Genomic DNA, 22,880 nt, shown 5'->3' with positions numbered 1-22,880 from the left:
TATAAAAGAGAATCACATATGAGAGCACAGCTAACCATCCTGACTTTGGTGATGTCTTGAATTTTCCTCAGTTGCCACTCACATGTCAAAATCATCCCCCTCCATAGTTTACAAACATTTTTTATGTTGCAACATCAGCAGTTTGAACCCAGAGAATTTTAGTCTATGTCCAATTTTTATTTCATCTTCTTTGTTCAGCTATTTTGTTTATCTAAAAAGAAGAAATCTAGATAAAATAACAGATCCTTAGCCTTCTCTTTGTCGCCCTAAAAGAAAAAGAATTACATCAACATATGCATGTTGTAAATTAGAAAGACTCTGTGAGATACTCTCTTTTGCCACTCCTGCTACATCTGCAAACTAGAATAGAATAGAATAGAATAGAATAGAATAGAATAGAATAGAATAGAATAGAATAGAATAGAATAGAATAGAATAGAATATACTTTATTAATCCCTTTGGGAGGGTCCCTCGGGGAATAAATAGAATAAAATAGAATATAGTGCAGTAAAAAATAAAAGATAAGAGGAATTATTTACAAACATTGCACACCAGCATAGATGGTCATGTGATATAGTGCAGTAAATGTAAAGGAATTATGTACAAAATTTGCACAGCAGCATAAATGGTAATGTGATATAGTGCAGTAAACTAGCTTCTATGCTAAGACTTAAAGGGCCTGAACTGCAGTCAGCTAGCAAAATAACAATGTTAGCTTATAGTTCAGGCAGGAGGGTAAATGTATTTTGATTATCATCATCATAGTTTATTACTATTTCTACCTATTATTTCAAATACATAACTTGCACACATTGTCCTCAACACCATAACAATAATTCAAAAATTTCCTGTGGCGTCTATCTGTGCAAGAGAATAACAAGGAGATTTCAGATGCAGCGTCCATTTTGTTTTTGAGGACACATTTAGAAGATGTACTGTAAAAAAAAATAATAAAATAAAATGAGTGATGTGGGAGAAACAGATCTGCTCGTTATAATGTATAAATGAATGCAGAAATCAGTGTAACCCACACAAAGCTGTGTCAGCTGACACGATGGTGAACTCAGATACGACAGCAGCAGCCTCATGGAGACAGTTGCCACGGAGACCGGCGCACGTCATCCTGTAGCGGTTGCCATGGCCCGCGTGACGTCAAAGCCCCTCGCAACATGCTTAGGAAACCCCCTGGCGCGGTTACTATGGAAACTGGCGGGGGGAGGGGTGGGGTTTAGAGGAAGCGGAAGTGTCAGCGCAGGCGGAAGTGGTACTGCCCTGAATACCCTGAGCAGCGAGCGGAGGACGGCTTGACAAACTCCCATCGTTCAGAGAATAAAATCGGGATTCCTAGTACGCTCTAAATGTGAGTTCACTTACATATCACTCGATTATTGTCTTCTATACAAAATGAGACGAGTCTTTTGCGGGTAACAGCAGCACTAGCGGTGCCCCCATTGCTTGCCTCTGCGGCGGAAGATACCTATTGTGGTTTGGGGCTGGGTACGAGTATTTAGGCCGAGAATGTGGCCATAGATCGAGAAATAACCCACAAAACACACGCTACGAGTTTGCCGGTGTCCTTTGTGGGGTAAATGTGCCGCAGTGTTTTAAGATTTGTAGGCCTGGACTCCCGTCGATGCATGCGTGGTGTGCGGTATCGGTGTATAGGGAGGGAGAAGCAGTACCCAAGTTTGGCCATTTTGACAGCTTAGCAGCCGTCGACAGAACAGCCCAGACATTTTAGCCGCCAGTGCTAGGTGCACGTTACGGAGAATAACGTAACGACTAGCCCTTTAGCCACTAGCTAAAACGGTGCACCCAGAACATTTTGCCGCATTAATCGCTGAATAGACTGAGGATAGATCAGTGCGACAGTGGATTGTCTTAAACTCAGCGCCGTCATGGCGTAGTGAAGCGATATGGAAGCTAACACACCCTCCATATTTCCCGGGAGTTTCCTTTCAAACGCGACTTTGATATAAAAAATGTTTTCACTCGACGTTATGTAACTTGTATTGCGCAGTGAAAACACGAAACAAACGCCGCATTTAACCATCTAGGTTATTCGGCCTCTCGATTCGATGTCAGCACATCGCCATTCAGATTGAACTGGGTCAGGTCCCGTTAGCAGCTAAGCTAACAGCTTCGGCCAGCGGCCGTTCTGTGACGTTAGCTAGCATGCTAGCAGGCGGTAATCTATCTCTCCATCTTAAAATTCCGCAGGGGAATGCGACAAGGAGGGCGTAGCTGTTAGCAGGCCGACTCAACACCACAGCCTAAATACTCCGGTCCCGCGGCTGTGTTAAAATGTTCGCGTCGAAACGTTTGTGCGAGCTGTGGATTTTTAGCTATGGGTTTATGTCGGTCTGCAGCTGAAGATGGAGTCCCCCATTTTTTTTCACCCCTCGGAGCAAATAAGCCAGTTAACCTTAATAGTTAGCTAGGTGGTTTAGATAACAGCTTTGCAAATGCAAAGTGTGCTGGCGGTGTGCGGGATGAGTTGTATCTGATCAACGAGGCCGAGTTGTTCAATTTTAACCGATGTTCGGGGTCGTTATGGCGGGTTAAGTAAGGCGTCATTAATACGCTTGTGACCGTGATAAGCGGCATTTTACCTCATGCTAAATGCTAACATCAGGATGCTAATATGTCATAACATGGCCTTTTAATGTCTGTCGGCTGTGAATCGTGTAAAATAATTACTTCTCGTCAAATCATTAGAGCCCATGTTTCATTTAAAATCATTTTTCCTACAAAATATATAATATTGGGGTTCACACAGATTAATTGAATCAATGGATTAGTCACAGTGAAATCACATTTCACCGTATAGTTTCAATCTCTGATTGGAAGGTGCACATGAAAAAAATACTATTTTAGAGATGTTTATTGCACATGTCAAATTGCCACATTTTAGTCTTTTGCCTCAAACGTTTGATAAATATGGATATGTCTTATTATTTTTATAAATTACTTTCCCTGATACCATACTTGGTACAACATTGATTCTGAGGGAATCACATTTTATTTTCCTGTTATTTGACAGAAAGGGCATTTAGTTTTTTTTTCTGAATGTAATGGAAATCTCTGCCATATTAGCAGATAATTGATTTTTCAGCCTTTGTATCAGCACTCTAAGCTTCTGGTGCACACCCAGCGGAGAGGCTTTTAATTACTTTGTAGAACCATAGGAAGTGCATAATAAGCGTGGCTGCATGATGAGTGTAGTTGATTGGAATGGATGAAATGATTTTTATGTTTTTCATTAATTTTCTAACAGTGTTATTTTAAAGAGTTTTAAAAAACATTGTATTGGTATACCTCGTGGTTATACCATGAATTCCAGGACATTTTATATATTTAAACCTAGGGGATTTTTTTCTTTTTTTGTTTTGACATGTCATGTTTTGTTAATGTTGTCATTGACTATTTAATAAAAAAAAGTAGGGATAAATATCTGTTGGACACACAGCACCAGATTTTAAAGGGATAGATGCAATGCCACAACTCAAATGTTTATCAGATTTAAAATAAGTCTCAGTAAATATCTTACTGTCCCTTGTGTTTTTTTTAGTGAATACTGGAATCACCTGATATTGATTTATCTATCTATGACCAGCTAACTACAATTTAAGTGAGCAGGAATAGAAATCAGGACATTGATATGGCGTTGTGATTTAAATGGAATGTTGCATCAAAGCCTTCATTGAGTAACCACTTTTAAATGTAATGACTAAGTCCTGAGTACCACCATTGAATTTGGGGGTATTAGTTGCCATGGATGCCTCAGTGCCATCTGGTGGTGTTGAGGTAAACTTCACACTGTGCATTGAATATGGAAGAACCAATCACAGTTGCTTTAATCACAAGTGATGTAAATCTAAACTCAGAACACTGGGCCTGCTGTGTTTGTTTTTTTAATTGTTTTGATCACACTGTTTTGATCTGGTGTTGGGTATTTCTCAGGAAGAGAGGACAACAGCAATTCAAAACATTTTTTTGAAACTTGTTAGACAGATTTTTAAATATGTTCTTGAATCAAGACTGATAAGTGGAGACCTATCTATTAAAATTCCCATACAAATAGATTTGACAAACTCCCTAATTTAGAAGAGGTAGGGTGAGATTAAATGACAATACTCTGCTTTTACCTTCCATAGGGAAGCACTCTACTGACCCCCTGCTTCCACAGGGAGGTCAGAGGTCAGGTAAGCTTCAAGGATGCTTGGCGTCAGCAGGAGGGTTTTTGAATTTCTTTCTGGTGGAAGGGTGGTCGCAAACTTAAGAATTTCTGATGCCCTGTCTGGTGTATGTATGGACGGAGTTTTGGAGATTTGCCTGTGAAGGTGTGGTCGTAGATTCTTTAACTATTTAAAAAGGAGGTTACACAGATTAAAAATGAAGGTGCTCATTGTGAAGCGTTTTTAGTTTGATGCGTAGATGGGAGAGAGAGATGGAAGCGAGGCTGTGGCCTACTTAGACCTACAGATTCATCTGGAGAGCCGAAAGCCCTCAGGGATGAAATAACATGGAGCAGGCATTTTACTGGAATTGAGTTTTTGACATTTTGTGAAGTGCCGTCAAGTCTCTGCAAGTATTGGTGCTTTTTTTGGTATGTGGATAGGTGCGTAAATGACAGATTAGTTATTGGCTAACCAGTCTTAGGGGTTCGATGATGGACAGATTTACCGTCTTTACATGTTTCTTTGTTTGTTAAACCAAGTGGCACTCACTAGCTATCCCGCTCATGTCCTCCCTTCCTGTTATTTACCCCTGTTTCTTCAGCATGCTGTACTTACAATACATTATGGGTATTTGCCTACCTCATGTTCTCACACCTGTCTATTTAACCATCTCGCCGCTCCGTATTATTTTGCAGTCTCAAAATCACTAAAACGCTCAGTTGGTCTCTTCTTCCCCTCCCTTCCCCCTTGTTTCTTGCAGCCTAAAAAATGGATAAGAACGACCTGGTGCAGAAAGCCAAGCTGGCAGAGCAGGCCGAGCGCTATGACGACATGGCGGCTGCCATGAAGGCCGTAACGGAGCAGAGCAAGGAGCTCAGCAACGAGGAGCGCAACCTGCTGTCTGTCGCCTACAAGAATGTGGTATGGCATCCATCTAATGAATCATAGTTTGGGTGTGGATTTTTTCAACAAGTTCAAGCTAAAACGGCTGCACGATGTTCTTATAAACATAAATATTATGCTGTTGAATTTTGTTAACTAAAGCTGTGTAAACGTGTGATGTATTTAAACTGAGTCCATTTAAAAAAAACAAAAAAAACTAGCAAGACAGCTCTGCATCGTGTCCAGGCTGAGTGTTATGACTCCATGAATAAACGGACAGGAGGAAAAGTCTAATCCTTGCCAAAATGTAGAGAAACAAGTTCCTGCTAATTTTGGAAGTCTCTGCTTTCCTATTTGTTTTCACATTAAACTCAGTTTAAAGGGACCACCCTTTGACTCCTCGTGGTCTTGACTATCAGTGTGAGAAGTCACCATGATGCTCACAAGTTGCACCACTTGCTCAGTCCATTTATATCTGTCTTCCTTTTTTGCACACCTGTGGCTGCTGTAAGGCTGAACGCCCCCTCCACTAAAGTTAAAGCCTCTGTTCTTTCTCAGATGACTTTTTCTAAGGAAACATTCACTGTGGAAGTTTGGACCGACAGAACATCATGTTCACACTGTAACATCAGGGCAGTGTACTATAGCATATCCCATCTCGTTATAATGCCATCTTCAGTGATGTAGAGACTGCCAGTAGCTGTGCTGTTTGGATGTTTTTTTTCCCTTCTAGATTTTATAGTTTAACTTTGAAGCTCAAATTATGTAAGTGCAGCCTCGGGTTTTCTAGCACTGGCGCTCTATTTACCATTGAGCCTACTAGCTTTAAGTACCACTCTTTATTCTTTAGTTGGATGCCTTATGTTTTAGCTGCAACCGGGAGAATTGTTGGTCTGTGGTTATGTTTAGTTCAGAAATAGAAAATAGAATCAGTCACACTTACCTCACATGACAAAGAAGCAGCCTTTGTCAGATGGGTTGGGTGAGATTGCCTGTGGATGGTTTGCCGCTACTAATTTAGCTTACATTCATACATCATTTTAAATATTAAAAAAATAATTCTATTTTGTGTATTTTTCCAGCTGTGTCTATAAGATATTTTCTCCTTATATCAGTTTACTTTTTCATTGACATTGTTGTTGGCATTAGGTGGGGGCCCGCCGTTCATCCTGGCGCGTCATCTCCAGCATCGAGCAGAAGACGGACGGGAACGAGAAGAAACAGCAGATGGCCCGTGATTACCGCATGAAGATCGAGACTGAGCTCCAAGAAATCTGCCACGACGTGCTGGTATGGGCAGGAATGGGGAAGGGCAGCCAGGGGGGAGGGGGTGTGAGGGAAAAAGGAGAGAGAGAGAGAGAGAAGACATGATGGGAGGAGTGGGAAAGATGGTGGATGAAAGCACACTGTAGCTTATCCCTCCTGGCTGAGAAAAGAATGTCACATGGTGTTACTTTTGTGGAGTCGGTAATAATGTTGCTAGCAGCAGTGTTGGCAGCTGTTGAAAGAGCTGTCAAACAAAGCTTTAATTTTCCCCTCAGTTTTTCGCCCTGCTACCCCACTAGGGCATCTCAGCTTAATTTTCTTGTATTGGTGCAGAGGCAAAAAAAGAGCTCGTACAGAAGCACAATTTGTGAAATTGCTTTTGTTTCCTTTTCTTGTCTTTGAGGTAGCTGCTGTTAGCTGAGCCCAAAAGATAGTACTGCATTGAGTAAATTACACACGCAGAGAGCTGTATTATAGAATGGAAATAAAGATGGACAGCCCTTTGTGACCAGGGGTGGCCCTAACTGTCACAATAAAGCAAAAATGTCACACTTGATACACACTGCTCTGTGGAGCAGGTATAATTACAATTTGAGATAAGATTCAAGAATAGATTTTTAATAGTATAGCATTAGCCTCCAGCTAGCAATATACTGCCGGCTCCACAGTATTATACACTCAGACCAGTCTGGGATACTTGCCTATAGCTGTACCTGCAGTTTAGGCAGAATCACAGGTACTTTTCAGCTGTTGAGGGAATTCTGGAATCATGTATTTCTGCTGTGAAATTGTGCATTTTAACATAGAGGCTACTTTTGGAGCTAGCTTCAAGTAGCCACTTAAAGAACTTTAATGTGCATGTTTTATTTTTTTTCTTAATTGACACTGTCCAGTCATTTGGTGCATGTGTGCTGCTATAAGGGCGGAAACAGGAGTTATCTTTCAACTGAGTCTAGTCTGATTCTTATTTTTAACAAGCAAATCTGCCAAAGGAAAAAAAAAATGTTATTTCAGGTAATCTACCTAGACTGTGCCTCAATTTGTCAGGTCAACATGTGGCGATGTGAAAAACATATCCATGGTTTCCAGAGCGAATGAGTCCTTCTATCTTCTTCCCTGTCCTCATTTAATGCCAGTGGTGAAGCTGCAGTTGCAAGAAAAAACAGAAAATTACTGAGGAGTTGTTGTTAATAATAGATGTAGGTTCAATCTCGGCAACCAAAAATGCAGCTGCTTCTCAGTTTAGCCTCAGTACTCTTGTTAAGGAGCATTAGATAAGGAGCAGTAGTAATTGTTCCTGAACCTAATGTGACCTGAAAGTATATAAAGCTAAATTCAGCTAAAAGTCTCACTCACAAAAACACACCGTCTGTAGTTCTTAAACGTTAACACAATGAATGTAATTTAGGCCTCATGAGCAACCCTCACGCTGTCAAGTCCTGACTAGGGTAGAACAGAAATTGCTCAAGGTCAAACCAGACTGAAATTTTTTAGCGCATGAGCAGACTTCTAATAATATCTTCAAGGTCAAACGGGAAGGCTCTGCAGTGATGTGGTGCTGCTGGAATGAAAGGAGGAAAGGATGGCTGGAGATGTGCTCTCCTTAAAGGCAGCAGGAACCAACTCGGAAGGGGAATGCTTTGATGCGGGACAGAAAAATGTGTCACTAACCTCGACCTAGAAGAGTTCACCGAGTAGGCCAGTAGGAAAAATTAACATTTATTCAAATGTGGGATGCATTTGCTGCCAAGTTAATGGAAGAGAAAAAAATCCCTAACTGTTCCAGACTAGCAGAATGAGAGAGGTGCTAGTGTTTACAAACTTTTCACTAGCATTCAGACTGAAGGCCACACAACTCCTGGTTAATCCAAAAACATGCAAGGACGAAAACGTTTTTTTTTTTTGCAGCAGGTATTAAACGTATTCCTTTTGAATGTCTGACTTTACAGACAAACTTCAAGTGGTCTACAGTAGGGATGTCCCGATCAGTTTTTTTGCCTCCGAGTCATTTGATTTTGAGTATCTGCCAATACCAAGTCCCGATCCGATACTTTCAAGATTCGCTATAAAGGCGGCACTCACAGCAAAACCTGTGTCTGTGTGTGTCCAGAGCACCACGCTAGGAGATTTCAGACACGCAGCAGCTCATCGAGACCTTGAACCCAGGACCTCTCGCACCAAAAGCAACTGTCATACCCCTACACTGTAGGACACACAGCCACCCTGCACAGAAGGCATTAACTTTGAGAGCTCTAATAAATATATATCCGAGTCCTGATCGGGAGGCAACATCCGATTCCGATCGAGTCTGAAATCACGTACTCGGGCCCAATTTCCAATCACGTGATCGGATTGGGACATCCCTAGTCTACAGTTTTAGCACTTCTCTGTAGGCCTGGTACCTGATTACCACTTCACCCAGCAGTTAGTGTTGGTGCCTAATATACATTTAATGCTAACTGGTTTCTAAGGCAATGATGAAGAAGGTTCCATAGGCACGGCAAGAGGAAAGTCTGGCATTAAATATATTTATTGATTAACCATTTCTAGAAAATGCTGAACACAAGAAGCTTTGAACTTAAACAGTTGTTGCCCCTATAGATGTTTGCATTTCCCAGGACAGGTTACTGAAGTCAGCAGATTAAAACATAATTCTCCTTGGCTGAAAGGTCTGAATGTGATCAGCGAAACAAAGCTGCTCTCAGTGAGTAGATGCTCCAGGGGAAAGTCAGCTGATCATATGATCTGTGTAAAAGCTGCCTTTAAATGATCAGACGAGGACATCAGCAATAGGAACAAGAATGACACACATGCTTTAAGTGAGTGACACCCCACGGATGAACTCGGCTTATTTTTCCTCCTTTCAAACTAATGCTCATTATCCAAGTGGCTCTTTAACTGCCAAGATGGCGGCCACACTCAAACACCTCAAAACTACTTTTCAGGAAAATGATGGGTGACATTTGGAGGAGTTGCGTCTTTATATACTACAGTTGAGTTCTAAATGTGCAGTATTGATGGTTGTATGAGAATGATTGTGGTTTGTGGGTGTGATTACATTTATTACAGGTTTGGGGTGCTAATAAAACGGTAGTAAAACCCAGCTGTAATCAAGTTGCCAGGGTCCACTGCAGGGGTTCTTTGTGGTGTTCTCCTACAGCTTCTTTTTGTTTAAAATCCCTCCCTTTGTCTTTTGTGTTGCAGAGTCTGCTCGACACATATCTCATTCCCAATACATCTCAGTCGGAGAGCAAGGTGTTCTACCTCAAAATGAAAGGAGACTACTTCAGATACTTGTCAGAGGTGGCCTCTGGGGACTCAAAGAAGGGTAAGGATCTGGATGGGACTGATCTTTTGTGCAGATATTTACATTACTCTATATAAATTGAGCAGTGTAGCTGAATGAGCGTCACTGTTTTGTTAGAGGACAGTTGAGCAGAAGGATGTTTATTAACCTGTGGGGCTTTGAACCCACTTAAAAGAATGATTGTCCTGTCAGTGGGCCACCCAGGTAATCAGAGCGTAACCAGGGCATCCTTTTTATAGCTCAAAAAAAAGTTTGTTTGCTGCATTGCTCAGAACTGATCCCTTTTTGGCAAGCGACACAGTATTTAAGGTTGTATAATTTATGTAAATAAATAAGACAATTGTTGAAGAACGCCTCCACGCTTCATTGTGTGTCAGCTGGCTGGGTTTGTAAGAAACCGAGATTAATAGCAAGAGATTGTCATAATTGCGACCATGATGCTTAAACACTTCCAGCACCTGTTAAAGGTCACGTTCAGACCATCTTCTGATGAAAATTACACACACTGAGCAAATCAGACGTCTCTTGATCACGCAGTTATTTTGTCCTCGATTTCTAGTCTTTTGCTCAAGCTGCTGTTAGTGACGCAACCGATTCATTTAGAGCGTTGCCAAGAGACAGTAGCCCATGGTGTTTGTTGCCAAGGTTATCAATCATCTGACTCTGGTTGTCATGGTGATATGCCAAAGCACAAAGCTTTGTAAAAGGGGATTGTGACTTCATAGTGTCACCTATCATAATTCTCTTTCTACTCTGATGTGTAAACTGTTCTTTAACAGCAGCTGTTTATTGTCTTGTTCGATAAAGACCGTAAGGCATGCTGACACAGAGGACATTTACTCTTCTTAGAGGATGATTCCTTAGGTTTGTGTCCTTTTTAAGACTACACGCTATGCCTTTAGATGTTTTTCCACAGCAGGTGTTTCAGTTACAGGAACTAGCTGGCAGGTTGTAGGTCAGTTTGCTCAGCTGTGTGTTTCCACTAGCAGAACTTCGCCCATTGGGGCCATTGAGCTGTGTTTGGGTCACTGTGTAAACCATCAACTCTAACTATGGACAAAGTGGCTGTGATGTCACCCACTGGTTTCTCCAAGTGGGAGAGGGTTGGTTTCTACGAATGAGCACAGTAATGCCTTACTACGTATTCAGGTCAACAATTTTCGACTATAACTGTGTTCTACAACTGCTTCTCATGCTAACTGCAACTTCACTAGTAAACATTTTACATGTAGTCTTGTTACAGTGTCACATAGTTGCTAGCATGGCTGTAAACTATTGTTTATTTTACTGTACTAAAAAAAGTGTTTACCCCAGTCTGGGTTCTCATGTGGAGATGGTCTTTGTGTGGTATGAGATTATCATGTGTGCAGCATAGTGAAACTCACTGGTGTTTTTGTGTCTTCAAAGATACGGTGGACAACTCTCAGCAGGCCTACCAGGACGCCTTCGACATCAGCAAGAAGGACATGCAGCCAACACACCCCATCCGCCTGGGCTTGGCCCTTAACTTCTCCGTCTTCTACTATGAAATCCTCAACTCGCCCGAGCAGGCCTGCTCTCTGGCCAAACAGGTGGGTGCATAGCGCTTTGTTTACTCGCACTGAATGTTCTGCGGTACTCCAGGTGATGGACAGGCGGCCACTCCTCCACAGAGCAGCCTGCCGTTTGGCAGCCAAGATGGAGCAGTGTCTCACCAGCTGCTGAGCTCTTGGTTTCCTCACAGATCCCAAAGCCCTCAGACAGTACTCTGACCATGACTGTCAAAACTGAGAGATTCAGATCTGTACCCAGAGGCAATAAACCACATATGAAAATCTGAACTTTTCCCTGCAGGCTTTCGACGAGGCAATCGCTGAGCTCGACACCTTGAACGAGGACTCGTACAAAGACAGCACGCTGATCATGCAGCTACTAAGGGACAACCTCACTGTGAGTATGCACTCTGACACACACTGTGGTTCCTTTAAAATAACATCTGGGAACGTATCTGGTGTCTTATATCCAAATAATTACATGAAGTAGGTGAAGATGTTTACTAGAATTGCTGTTTAGTTGGGTGGGCCAGATTCCTGCTGAAATTAGGAACACAGATCTGTTCACATCAGTGTTTTATAGTTTATGAAATTATGTCTGACTTTAGTTAACGGGTCAGCCAGCAGCTCAGCAAAGCCACATGCATCATCTTCTACAGTGTTAAACAAAACACACGTTCTATTAAATATTCAACAGAAGTGAAGGACTGAAAGAACAAGAACTACTTGAGGGAATTTCATTAAATTTGGCAAACTCCAAACTCACATAATGTTCTGGTAAAAAGAAGCATACAAATAGTGGGTGTGTATGAAATGCCTGGTTTATTTTGCCAAAATTGCACCATGAAGAGAAACAGATTGGTTTACACGTTTAACTTTCTGATGGTACTTAATTGCACTGTGTGTGTGTGTGTGTGTGGTGAGCTGTTTTGTTGGAAGCAGAAAATTAGAATTTCATAAAGATCCATAATTAAAACGTAATTAAAAAAAGACCACGTGCCAGTAGTCCATGATCAGACATCAAAACATACACATACAAAACTAATCCAGGCGTTCTGCAGCTTAATACTTAAGAAACTATTTTAATAATTCTATCTTTATGATCGTTGCCTCTTAAAGACATATTGTATTGCTGTGCTTGTGCTGTGAGGTCACACTGACTGACTACACATGTGACATACAGGAGTGAAACATGTCCGTCTTGCGTTGTATCCTTGTTTTTGTACTGACACTTACAGCTGTTCCCATGTGTTTCCCTGCAGCTGTGGACATCAGAAAACCAGGCAGATGAGGGTGAAACCGGCGACGGAGAGAACTAGAGCGCACTTCACTGTTAACCCATCCCCACACTCGTCCTCCTCCTCCTCCTCCTTTTATCTCTCTTCCTCTTTCTTCTCGACTTCCTCTCTTCGTACACATAAACAGCCCGTTCATTCCCTCGTCCCACTTTTTCAAGTCCAGCCTCCCTTCTGTATAACCAACAGCATGAATAGTACCTGACCTTTACAGGCAAATTTAAATTAAAAAAAAGAAAATAGGTGGATAAAATGAACTACTCCATCACCCCCCCCCCCCACCATTACTCCATCCCTCCTCCCCTCCATCACTCCAGTGCAGGCCAGCGGACTAAACCAAACGGCCGGTGTAGTCTTATAACACGCAGGGAGGGTTTTTAATCCAGAATCATCAAATAAATGAAGACCCCCCCCCCACCTTCTCCTTGTTCAATCTCTCTCCTCCATTCCTCACTAATACTCCTCCCTAACATCTCAGTATGTTCTCTCACCCTGCTCCTCCTCCCTTCACCACCACCCACCTCCACCTCCTCCTCTCTCTAGTGAGTTAATGCATTTATATAGTTGTCCATTCCTTCTTTTTGGCTTTTCTTAGTGGCAAAAAATGGCTGGTTTTATTCCACTTTTAACAAAACAACACAAAAAAGGTTATTAAACTGTCCATTTATTTTCAACAAACACTGTGATGCTTAGTTTTTCCTCCACCTCGCCACCGGATCCTTTGTTTGATGGCACAAATAAAAGCTGGGGAGGGGGGGTGGGTGTGTGTTTGAACAGCAGGGCAATTCTGCTGAGGTTTATACAGAAGGGTGCTCCTACAAGGCTGTATTGTGACACTGACAAATTTAAAAATACAATTAAATTTGAGAAAAAAATGGAAAAACCTGCATTCCTCCGCCACCAGGAGTTTTAATTTACTACCATTTTTACATCTTTCCTGTGTTAATGAATTGGAAAATTATTAAATATATATATATAAGAACATACATTCCATCATCATGTTTGAGACATTTCCCTTCTAACCAATGGGACCTGCCTGCTTCCTTCCTTCCTTGGATCCACCTCCTGTCGGGTGCTGTTAAAAAAACAAAAAACATCGAGTACTACTGTCCCTAAAGTTAATTCCTTAATAACCACATGTTTGTTTCCCCCTTTTTTGCAATGGCTTTTTTTTGTGTGTTTGTAGAAAATTGATCTTTCTTTCCGGTTTTTGAAAACTGTAAAATTGTAAAACATTTTTAGAGCTTAACTGTAAATCTGTCTTTTGAGAAAACGGTTTGTGGATGTCGTTTCGTTAACACCCGCTTGCAGAAACAGGAAAAAAAAACAACCTGAAGCCGTTACAGTCCGCTGCTGTTTGATGCTTGACCAGATCGCTTTTTTTGGTACTTAGTTTGTTTTTTTTTCTCTTCTATCTCAGCTCTCTCTTTATGCCGCTCACTGCTCACACTGACAAGTTTAGACAAGTCCAGTTGCTGCTGAACAATCTGCCAGCCAGAATGCATGCCTTTGCTTATCACCATGAGAGTGTACACTCTCTGGATTGGCACCTAAATTTGTGTTAGGCCAGGGTATTGATCCTGTGACACCCCCCCCCCCCCCCCCAATCATTCCATCTTTGCTAATCAGGATTAGCGCATCAGTTAACTGCCTTATACAGTCTGAATGCTTTTTATTTTGCATTGTTTTTAAAAGATAAGAATGAATTATGGAAACAAAGCTAGCCATGTTTTTTTTTTTTTTTTTTTAAGTGTCGCCTTTGGTGCGGTATGAGTCCACACCAGGTACGTGTGCCAGAGGAGCCAAATTACAGCCGATCAGCCAATCGTAGGAGAGAGAAACCTGTAGTTTGGATCAAGGTTTTCATGTCAAGCGACTGTAAGATTATGTCACCACTGCAACCATGCAAATCAGCAACAAACGGTACATTTTCCAACTCATTTTCAGATCAGCGAAATTTGCAAGAACCCGCCTTCCTTCTCCCCAGTAATCAAGATACTGTCTAGCAATGCAAAAAGTCCAAAAGCCTGTTTTTTTGTCCTTCTCCATTCAGTGTCACAATAACCTTGTCATTAAACCATCTTGACATTCCACTCTATAGGTGTAGAAAAGTCATGTGTCTCAATGTTTTTTTTTTCTTTCGCTGGGGACAAATGTTTTCATGCACTGACGTTTAAAAGATTTGAGATCCTCCCTGCCGCTCTTTTTCTCGTTAGCTGAACAAAAAAAAAGGCAGTTATTCTTCGCTTTCTAAGGAAAAAATGATCCCATGCAGTAGTGAATGTGGCACCGAGCCTGTCTGTATATCTGGTATCTGAAATCATTTTTTGTTTTTACTGACCAGTATTCTGCTTAAAATAAAAAGGAAAAAAAAAATAACCCAAAAATAACAACAACAAAAAAGTTTGCTTCTGTGACGGTTTTATTGCTTAGCGCGCACGTGGTTGTGAAATTTTTAGAGTTAGCTTAAGGACACCAATAAAAAAAAATATAAAAATGACAAAAAAAATGACCCCACCTCTGACCCCCTATTCGATTGCCCCCCCACCACCCCACCCTGGTTATTGACGTAATATTAGATTTGTGTATGTCTTTTAAAAAAAAAAAAAATTCCAACTCTAGTTTCACCTTACATGTTATAAACAGGACAAAATGTAAAAGACAATTTAAAGTGAAATAAAGGTTTTATCAGTTCCGAATCAGCCCTGTTCTGTTTCTTATCACCGTTATCGCCTGTTAATGCCGCATGTTTGTTTTGGCTGTGAGCTGAAGTTGCATGACACACAGGATGTTTGGTCTGGGAGTCCTGGACAAAGCAAGCGAGACATTTCCCAATCTTTTAGGAGTGCATAAACATTAAAAGCGGATTTGAGAAAATGGTACAAAACGAACATATTCTTGTGCTTTTGTTTTTTATTCTCACTTTATTTTTTCCACAAAAATACTCGACCAAGAGTAGGTCACAATGACAACTCGTCAGCATGTCACACCTTTCACTTAATATCTATGTTTTTAAAGGCAACAGTCACCTTTTAAGCTTTAAATTAAAATGTGTGCGCCATTCAGAGATTTTTCTGAGTTATTATTCCTACATGTACAAGGGTTACATTACACTGTAAGTTTTCAGTTCAGAGCTTTCATGCTATGAACTTGTTGGCTAAACGTAACATAAATGTTTGATCTGATCTGCTGTGTTAAAGGTAGGGTAGGAGATTTTGAAAACTCAGTGAGAGCCAGATTTTGAAAGTAAACACACGCCCCTTTCTCTCTAGGAGCACACCCCGAAGCCACGCCTCCCAACCAGTCTGTGACTTTGGCCATCATGCACGTACCTCTGGTGCGCACAGAGCAGGAAGAGAGTGACAACCAGCCAATACTCTGTGCAGGGGTGCCTCGCAGGATTGGCTGATGTTTTTTGCATTTTATAGCTTCCACAGATGATTCATATTCTTCGTTTTAAAGCGAAACTGCAAAACTAATCGGTTGCTATCAGATTGTAAAGAGAAGTTACACTAATTTAACAAAAAGTGCATCAGAATGAAATCTCCTACCCTACCTTTAATTTGCCCATTTTTTTATGATCTCCAGCACTCCTCTGTTTACTTCAGCAACTGAGTTTGTGGATAGTCTTAACCGCTTGCAGGTTAGGACACACTAATTTCAAAATCTGCCATTAAATTTATTTATTCTGCATTTAACACAGAGGAATAATGACCTTTTATAATTGTGGTCTGTGCTCTTGCTGCTTGTACAATGATCGACCTCTGAATTGTACTTAGTCTGTTATGAGTTACATGCGAGCACACTGCCAACACAAACATCACTTGTCTCTGATTTTTAGTTGCACTTTCGATTTGAGGCAGTCGACACGGATGACAGGCAAATATTTATATATAAACTACAGTCAACGTTCAGTTCAGACCACCACCCCACAGGGGTGGAGAAAGATGGTTAGAAGGTTTACACATCACATCTCCTACCACTGTGCTGGAAAGCTACATGTAGCACTCCTCAGATCATCTCTAATCAAGAACACTTTGACCTTTTTAGAAGCTGCACGATTTACTTCCTGTCCCAGACATGACTGGGAGACTAGAAAACATGTGATATCATATTTATTTAATGCCAAACCAGTCCAGAAATGTTTTGCATCTCTTTGTGTAATAATGGGGAATGTTTTAGACCATTTCTTGGCTGTGCACTCTAACTTCCTGGAGCTTCTGTGGGTTGCCTAGCAACTGCTGATAGCTAAGAAACTGTCTGGTACACCGAGTACCCCCTATAACTGTACAGTTGAGTATGTTGTTTTTAAACATGACACCAATGTAACAGGTCAATTAGCGAGTTGTACAGGTGCTAACAGTTCTGTAGTTATGCTTAGCATTCTAGGGATGAGTCTTTGGTGTGTGTGCTCCACCCACTGATCTAAAGATCGAGCCTGATCCTGTACACTCAGATTTAATCTGTGACGGGTTATTCTGTGTTAGAACCACGATGAGGTGTGTCACTTTCAGTCTATATAAATAATCAAATACTGAATGATTCATGCCACATCCTGACATACAGCTGTGTTTTTCAGAACCGCCTTTAGCTGCTCATTCCCTGTTTTCTCTGTATGCTAAGCTAACAGACATGTGAGTAGCAATACTAAACCTTTAGATGCAATTAGATGACACTGTAACTGTATTTTGTAGCATTTTATTATCTTGCAGTTAAAAGAAAACTGGATCGGCAAACCCAATATGACAAATTACAAAAACAACAAACATGACCAATGTGGGATAAAACACTTCACACAGGCTCCACTGTGCAGACATGTATAAGCAGACGTGTGTCTCACAAACCTTCCCTGAATGAATAACTTGACATACATATCTGGAAAAGCTGCTATTATTATTATTACTACTACTGTTAGTATTATTTAACCAGAAACAGATGCAGCGCAGCCGACAGGAGGTGGAGACAGGCACTTTGGGCAAGATGGAGATGCCGAGCTACAACAGCGTCAATAATGAGATAGCATTTGTTCTACAATACAATGAACCGACAGTGGGGGAAATTATTGTTCGTATTTTAAGCGAGAACCTGTCGTCACATGCAAGCCAAAAGTCCTTCAAGGTGATCACACCCAAACACAATGTGTAGTGCTATATATAATGACAGCACTGTATTCCTTACCCTGATAAGGGGATATTACTAAAACTTATCATAGCAATTGAGTGAGAAAGAAACATCTGCACGTTTTCACCAACAAAGAAAGCCATATGCAAGATAAACAAGTAAACTACCTGAGTGTAGAACATGAAAATGGCCGTTCGCTTGGAAGTCAAAACACAGAATAAACGATACTGATTTTTTTTTTATACTGTTCAGCTCTTTTTACTTAAATGCAGATACCGATATAGTCACAATTTTTCTACCTTAAGTCTTTGGTGTGTGTGTGTGTGTGTATGTATGTGTATGCTCAACCCACTGACCTAAAGATCAGGGATGATCCTGTACACTCAGACTTAACCTGTGACAGTTTATTCTGTGTTCGAACCATTATGATGATGATGATGTCAGTCTTCTTCAGTCTATATAAATAATCGAATACTGAATGACAAACAACATATTATTTCCAAGGCTGAGAATGGCCCCCTCATTCATGCCCCATCCTGACATACAGCTGTGACTTTCAGAACGTCTTTAGCTGCTCATGTTTGTTCTGGTGAAGGTAAACAGGTCAAACATGTGCACAGTGGAGAAGAGCTTCAGGAAAACACATCTTAAACTCAAAGCGGATGGAATCATGTCACTGCTTGGCTACAGACAGCATAAAAGGTGTGGAGGTTGCCATCGTATTGTGATTGGACAAAGAACCACAACATTCTGCACCCTGAAGTTTGTCTGTTTTATTAAATGGTGCCACTATCTATAAACTAATGTGTAAGAACAGGGAACAAACTAACAGGAAACTTTAAACTGATACGAGAACTTGGGCCTTTTTCCTCATCAGTTGTTTGGGCAACCATTTCTGTTGCCCTCTGCTGGCCATTGAAAAGAATGCAGGAGAACAACATCCACTTCTTTTATGCGGTCTATGTGCCGTGTATTTGATCTCTCTTTCTCCTTATGTAAGTAGTGCAGTGACAGATCCTTACCGCTGTCTCCAGAGTCCCCTGATCTGTCCTCACTTCTTCTTCTGCACCTCTTGCAGCAGCTTCAGGGCGGCCATGTTCTTTGGTTCCACTTTTAGCAGGCTGTTTAGATCGTCCACGCAGGCTTTGACGTCCTGCGGGAAAACATTTTAAGAGGCAACGCTGAATTTTACAAGAAGGTGCTTAAAGGATTAACTATATTAAAGATGGGTGCATGTAAAAAGTGAACAGTGCACAGAAATAATCATGAAAGTTTTGTTTTGTTGTGCAATGTTGGACCAATAGTACAGCTCTTCATATTTCAAACCTCCAACACTAACCCTACATGAAGCTGTGAGTGCTGAGTTCACCATGTCCTCTCTTTGTGTGGAATACTGATGAAAAGAGGCCGCCATGGGAAGCATCAGCAATCATCAAGGCAGGGAAGTGCTTTTTATTGTGTCGCCTGCCCTGACAAACCTCCAGAAAGTCACTCCTGATTGCTGTGTTGGAATCAGACCCTTGAACCGTGCTGTGATGAAGATCTGAGCACTTACCTTGAGTTCCTTGTGAGCCTGAGCCCGCCTGTAGAGACCCTTGATGTTGCTGCTGTCGATCATCAGAGCCTCGTTACAGTCTTTGATGGCGTCTCTGTACTGCTTTATTGACAAGTAGCACAACGCCCTGAAAACAAACACAGGAAGCCAGGATCAAACATGAGCGTTCTGTCAATCTTAAAGCCAGACAGTGGCCTGATTTGACTAGTAATGATATGTTTGTATATAACTAATCACAGTAGCTGCAGGTTGAAAGATTTTTAAAAAGGATCGAGTCAACATTAAAGCCTGAGTTGAGTCTCACCGGTTGGTGTAGGTGGTGACCTCGGCTGGGTTGTGTTTGAGGCTCTGGCTGTACTTCTCTATGGCCTTCTTATGCTCTCCTTTCTTCACCAGAGCATTGCCTTCTTCTTTCAGGGCCTGGCCTTTCTTTATGTCTTTATCACTAGGAGCTGATGAGAAGGATAAATTGGCAGGAAAATAAAAGGAGAAAACAAAGGAATTCAAATCTGGTGTTCTCATAGATTAAGTTCATTATTATATGAAAACATTAATCCTACTATGAACCGTTTGGATCACAGGTTAACTGAAGATAACTGAAGATTATTCATGACAGTACTGACTTTTGCAAACATTCATATTTTTCTAGGCTGTACTAAAAGTACCATGATTTTTTTAAAGTTTTATCATGACCATAGGAACATTAGTTTTCTTTTCCCTACCAGAAAAGTGCTTCACACTGCATGTGTGTTTTGTTCCCTTGACAACAAATTGTATAAACAACATTCACAGGCAACGTCCATATTTGGCCAATCTGCTGTAACTTTTCTCTCCTCTGTCACACTTTTACATTTTCTGGCACAAATGATGCCATTATAGCTAAATAAACACAACAAATGCAGTTTGTGATGACTTCATGTGATATAACAAAGACGAGAAAAATATCTGTACCTGGTTTGTCTGTCTGCCTGGTGCCATTCTGTTGAGGTTTTGCATTGGGTTGTGCGGTGTTAGCTGCAGTTTGCTGCATAAGTTTTTCCCTCACAGACAGAGGCACTGTAGGGATGGGAGGAAGTTTTTCTCTCCATGATGGACCATCTGCCTCGATGAGAGCCTTAGTCATCCTGAGAAATGAAAAAGTTTAGTGCATCAGAATCAAAGCTTTGCTCCAGTACACAGATGGGTGATAAATATACCTGTTGGTGCCATCGTGGGCAGATGCAATGTTGCAGTCGATCTGCAGCGCAGTTTTGTAGTCTACGTAAGCCTGCCTGTAGCGTTCCAGAGCTTCATTCCCGGCAGCGCGACGAAGCAGGGACTTCACATTGAACGGGAACAACTCCAGAGACCTGTTGTTCGATAAAATAAATTATAATCTCAGAACCCAAACAAGAGAAATGATGGTAGAGAATTGTGGGATTTACAAAAAAAAAAAAACACTCACATGTTGCAGTCTTTTACACACTCCCCACAGTTGCCATCCTTCAGGTAGGCAGCTGCACGATTTGAGTACAAAATAGCCAAATCCTCTGGGTTCTTTTTATCTGAACAGAAAACAACATCCTCTTTAAGAGCAGCACCTCACCTGAGACCTGGTCAGGTGGACAAAGGGTCGCAAGAACTGGAACCAAAACTGAAAAACCTTAAGAATATATATGAGTGTACGCTGGCTGGATACACTGTACAGGCCTAATGAGTCACTATAAGCTGATAAACTTTACACTTTTTAGGTTATAGTTTGTTTATACTCACTGGCCTTCTCCAGCTCTTTGATAGCCTGGCTGTAGAAATTGGTGGCATCTCCATACTGGCCCGTCTTGAAACATTCATTACCAGCTTGTTTCAGCTCCATCCAGGACTTGGCCTTCTGTTTCTGAGGCATGTTGTCGTTTTCACCGCTAAAAGAAAAACACCCATCACCATCTGTACAGATGTAAATACTATGCCTGAGTGAAAAAACAGCTTTTTAAAGAGCACTGTCTGTTTCATCCTCACAGTAACTGAAAGTGAAAGACATAACTGCAACATCATGCAAGCCTTATTGTTGTGCTTATGATTAATAGACTAAACAATAAGACAAAATAGATAAAACACTAAGATAACCACTAAAAGTATGCAGGAGCAGCGTGTAATATAAACGTGCCTTTAAAAATATAATGCAACAAGATCCTATGTAAAGACTGTGATAGCAGTGTAGACTGTGTGTACAGTTATTGAACCTATACCTTCCGTTAGTACTTAACAGCAATAACAATCTGCTATTAACCCTATTAACAAAAGGTAAAATAGCATATTACTGATGAGTAGTTGTAGTTTAGCACTACAAATTAGTAATAAATAACCTGATTTGTTGTAGAAAGTGTTGTTTTTGGATCTTTAAGATTTAGAAACGTAGAGTAACATTTCTATAATTAAACAGGCCTGTCCTATGTTGTACTTATTAACTGTAAATGTAGTGTTATAAACATCCTCACCTCCTTAACTGCATTAGTTTTTTAAGGTACTAAATCTACAACAGTTTATTGTCAGTTAATGTTGTCTATTTGTGGAACTGAGCTTTTTCCTTAGCACAGGTTGAAAATTAATTATGTGTTAGCTTAAAACTACTTGTTTTCCTGTCTGGTACCTTGCTGCTAACATTTGCCCAACCAAATGCTGTTGTTGACGGTAAGTCAAAAGTAACAACAAAACACGTCGTATGTTTGTTTTAACAAACACTTTTTATCACTTACTAGCTAAGAGATGCTAAAGCTAGTTTTAAGTGTGAGTCTAGCTAACTGCGGTTAGCTAAACTACTATCCGGCCAATGCTAGCACAGCTATGCTAACCTTAGCCTCTGTTAGCACTTCTTACCGGTTGCTTGGTCTGATAGGTGCTAACGCTCACGAGTAAGAAAGTCCCCTCTTAACTGCACACACGACTTGATCGAAGCGATCTGAACGGCTACCGGCACCTGCGTCTATCTGAACCCCGTGTGGACGTCACTAATAAGGACATTACTCTTTAAGTTGTCCCCGGTTATTCTGACCCACGCGGTTCTCCTCTGACAGTGCAGGGGTTTAGTGGCGGGGGGCAGGGGTAAGGAACTTGCCGGCCGGCTCTGGTAACTTCTTCAGTTAGCTGAGTGATGAGGGGGAGCCGCCGGATTGTATCGGTTTCGCTTCGCTTTGACGCCGCGTTCAAGTTCCCTGGAAAGTTTAGGACTTCAGAATAGTCTGACAATGACACATCGACAGTGTTCGGAAGACTACTGTTAAAATTTATCTGACTAACATTAGAAGCATATATTCCCCTAAATGTAGTGTGCTCTTCAAAATAATCGTCTGTCTGTTTCTTAAGTTGCGATAAAAGCGAAGCTTGCGTCACTTTCGTTTAGAAATCTCTCTTTTACCAAGGCCGGGAACGCACCACTAGACAGACAGGGTGCTGCAGTTTTTCTATTTTGGAATTTAGAAAGCAGACGGTGCTTCTGAGCAAATCTCGCGATGATTAGATTTAGTCCTTTGATAATGAAAAATAAACTTTTGGTATCTGCAAATTAAATTTGCAGGAAAACAGCGTTTTTTATGGCTATTTATAATTGATTTTGTCACGTTTATTGTAGTTTTTGTGAATATTTTAATGGTCTAATAACAAAACGTTGTCCCTTCATTTAATGAGCCATGAAGATTTAGGCCATTGTGGAAACATAGAGCAATAACAGCCATGCAACTACAGAAAGATGTACAATGTTAATTTTA

At 41.0% G+C, this 22,880-nt stretch overlaps 2 protein-coding genes across 3 annotated transcripts; one reads left to right on the top strand and one right to left on the bottom strand.

The window, feature by feature from the left end:
* Positions 1–1,223: 1,223 nt before the first annotated feature.
* On the top strand, positions 1,224–14,650 carry ywhaba (tyrosine 3-monooxygenase/tryptophan 5-monooxygenase activation protein, beta polypeptide a). The gene is made up of 7 exons (XM_028407202.1): positions 1,224–1,361; positions 4,943–5,103; positions 6,214–6,354; positions 9,535–9,658; positions 11,045–11,208; positions 11,471–11,566; positions 12,432–14,650. The coding sequence occupies exons 2-7, from the start codon at positions 4,951–4,953 to the stop codon at positions 12,486–12,488; spliced, it is 735 nt and encodes a 244-aa protein (XP_028263003.1). The 5' UTR covers positions 1,224–1,361; positions 4,943–4,950; the 3' UTR covers positions 12,489–14,650.
* Positions 14,651–17,146: 2,496 nt separating this feature from the next.
* Positions 17,147–22,296, bottom strand: tomm34 (translocase of outer mitochondrial membrane 34). Of its 2 annotated transcripts, none has more exons than XM_028407200.1 (8): positions 21,994–22,296; positions 20,893–21,038; positions 20,585–20,684; positions 20,337–20,489; positions 20,092–20,264; positions 19,445–19,592; positions 19,141–19,267; positions 17,147–18,738 (listed from the first exon to the last, which is right to left on the bottom strand). In XM_028407200.1, exons 2-8 carry the CDS (start codon positions 21,020–21,022, stop codon positions 18,637–18,639), a joined length of 933 nt encoding a protein of 310 aa, XP_028263001.1. In that variant the 5' UTR covers positions 21,023–21,038; positions 21,994–22,296; the 3' UTR covers positions 17,147–18,636. The 2 variants fall into 2 exon arrangements, with proteins under 2 accessions (XP_028263001.1, XP_028263002.1); XM_028407201.1 differs by having other exon boundaries at positions 22,141–22,290.
* Positions 22,297–22,880: the final 584 nt, after the last annotated feature.

Source organism: Parambassis ranga, chromosome 5 (assembly GCF_900634625.1).
Source record: "Parambassis ranga chromosome 5, fParRan2.1, whole genome shotgun sequence".
NCBI classification, from domain to species: Eukaryota; Metazoa; Chordata; class Actinopteri; family Ambassidae; genus Parambassis; species Parambassis ranga.
Note: the sequence above shows the minus strand (reverse complement) of the source record. Positions and strands in the feature narration are given on the sequence as shown.

Excerpts from the sequence above, each read along its gene's own strand:
- ywhaba (XM_028407202.1), top strand. The coding sequence starts at position 4,951 with ATGGATAAGAACGACCTGGTGCAGAAAGCCAAGCTGGCAGAGCAGGCC. Across the intron at positions 9,659-11,044 it reads CTCTGGGGACTCAAAGAAGG|ATACGGTGGACAACTCTCAG; the intron begins GTAAGGATCTGG and ends GTGTCTTCAAAG. Across the intron at positions 11,567-12,431 it reads TACTAAGGGACAACCTCACT|CTGTGGACATCAGAAAACCA; the intron begins GTGAGTATGCAC and ends GTTTCCCTGCAG.
- tomm34 (XM_028407200.1), bottom strand. The coding sequence starts at position 21,022 with ATGCCTCAGAAACAGAAGGCCAAGTCCTGGATGGAGCTGAAACAAGCT. Across the intron at positions 20,265-20,336 it reads GCCCACGATGGCACCAACAG|GATGACTAAGGCTCTCATCG; the intron begins GTATATTTATCA and ends TTCATTTCTCAG. Across the intron at positions 19,593-20,091 it reads CAGGCAGACAGACAAACCAG|CTCCTAGTGATAAAGACATA; the intron begins GTACAGATATTT and ends CCTTCTCATCAG.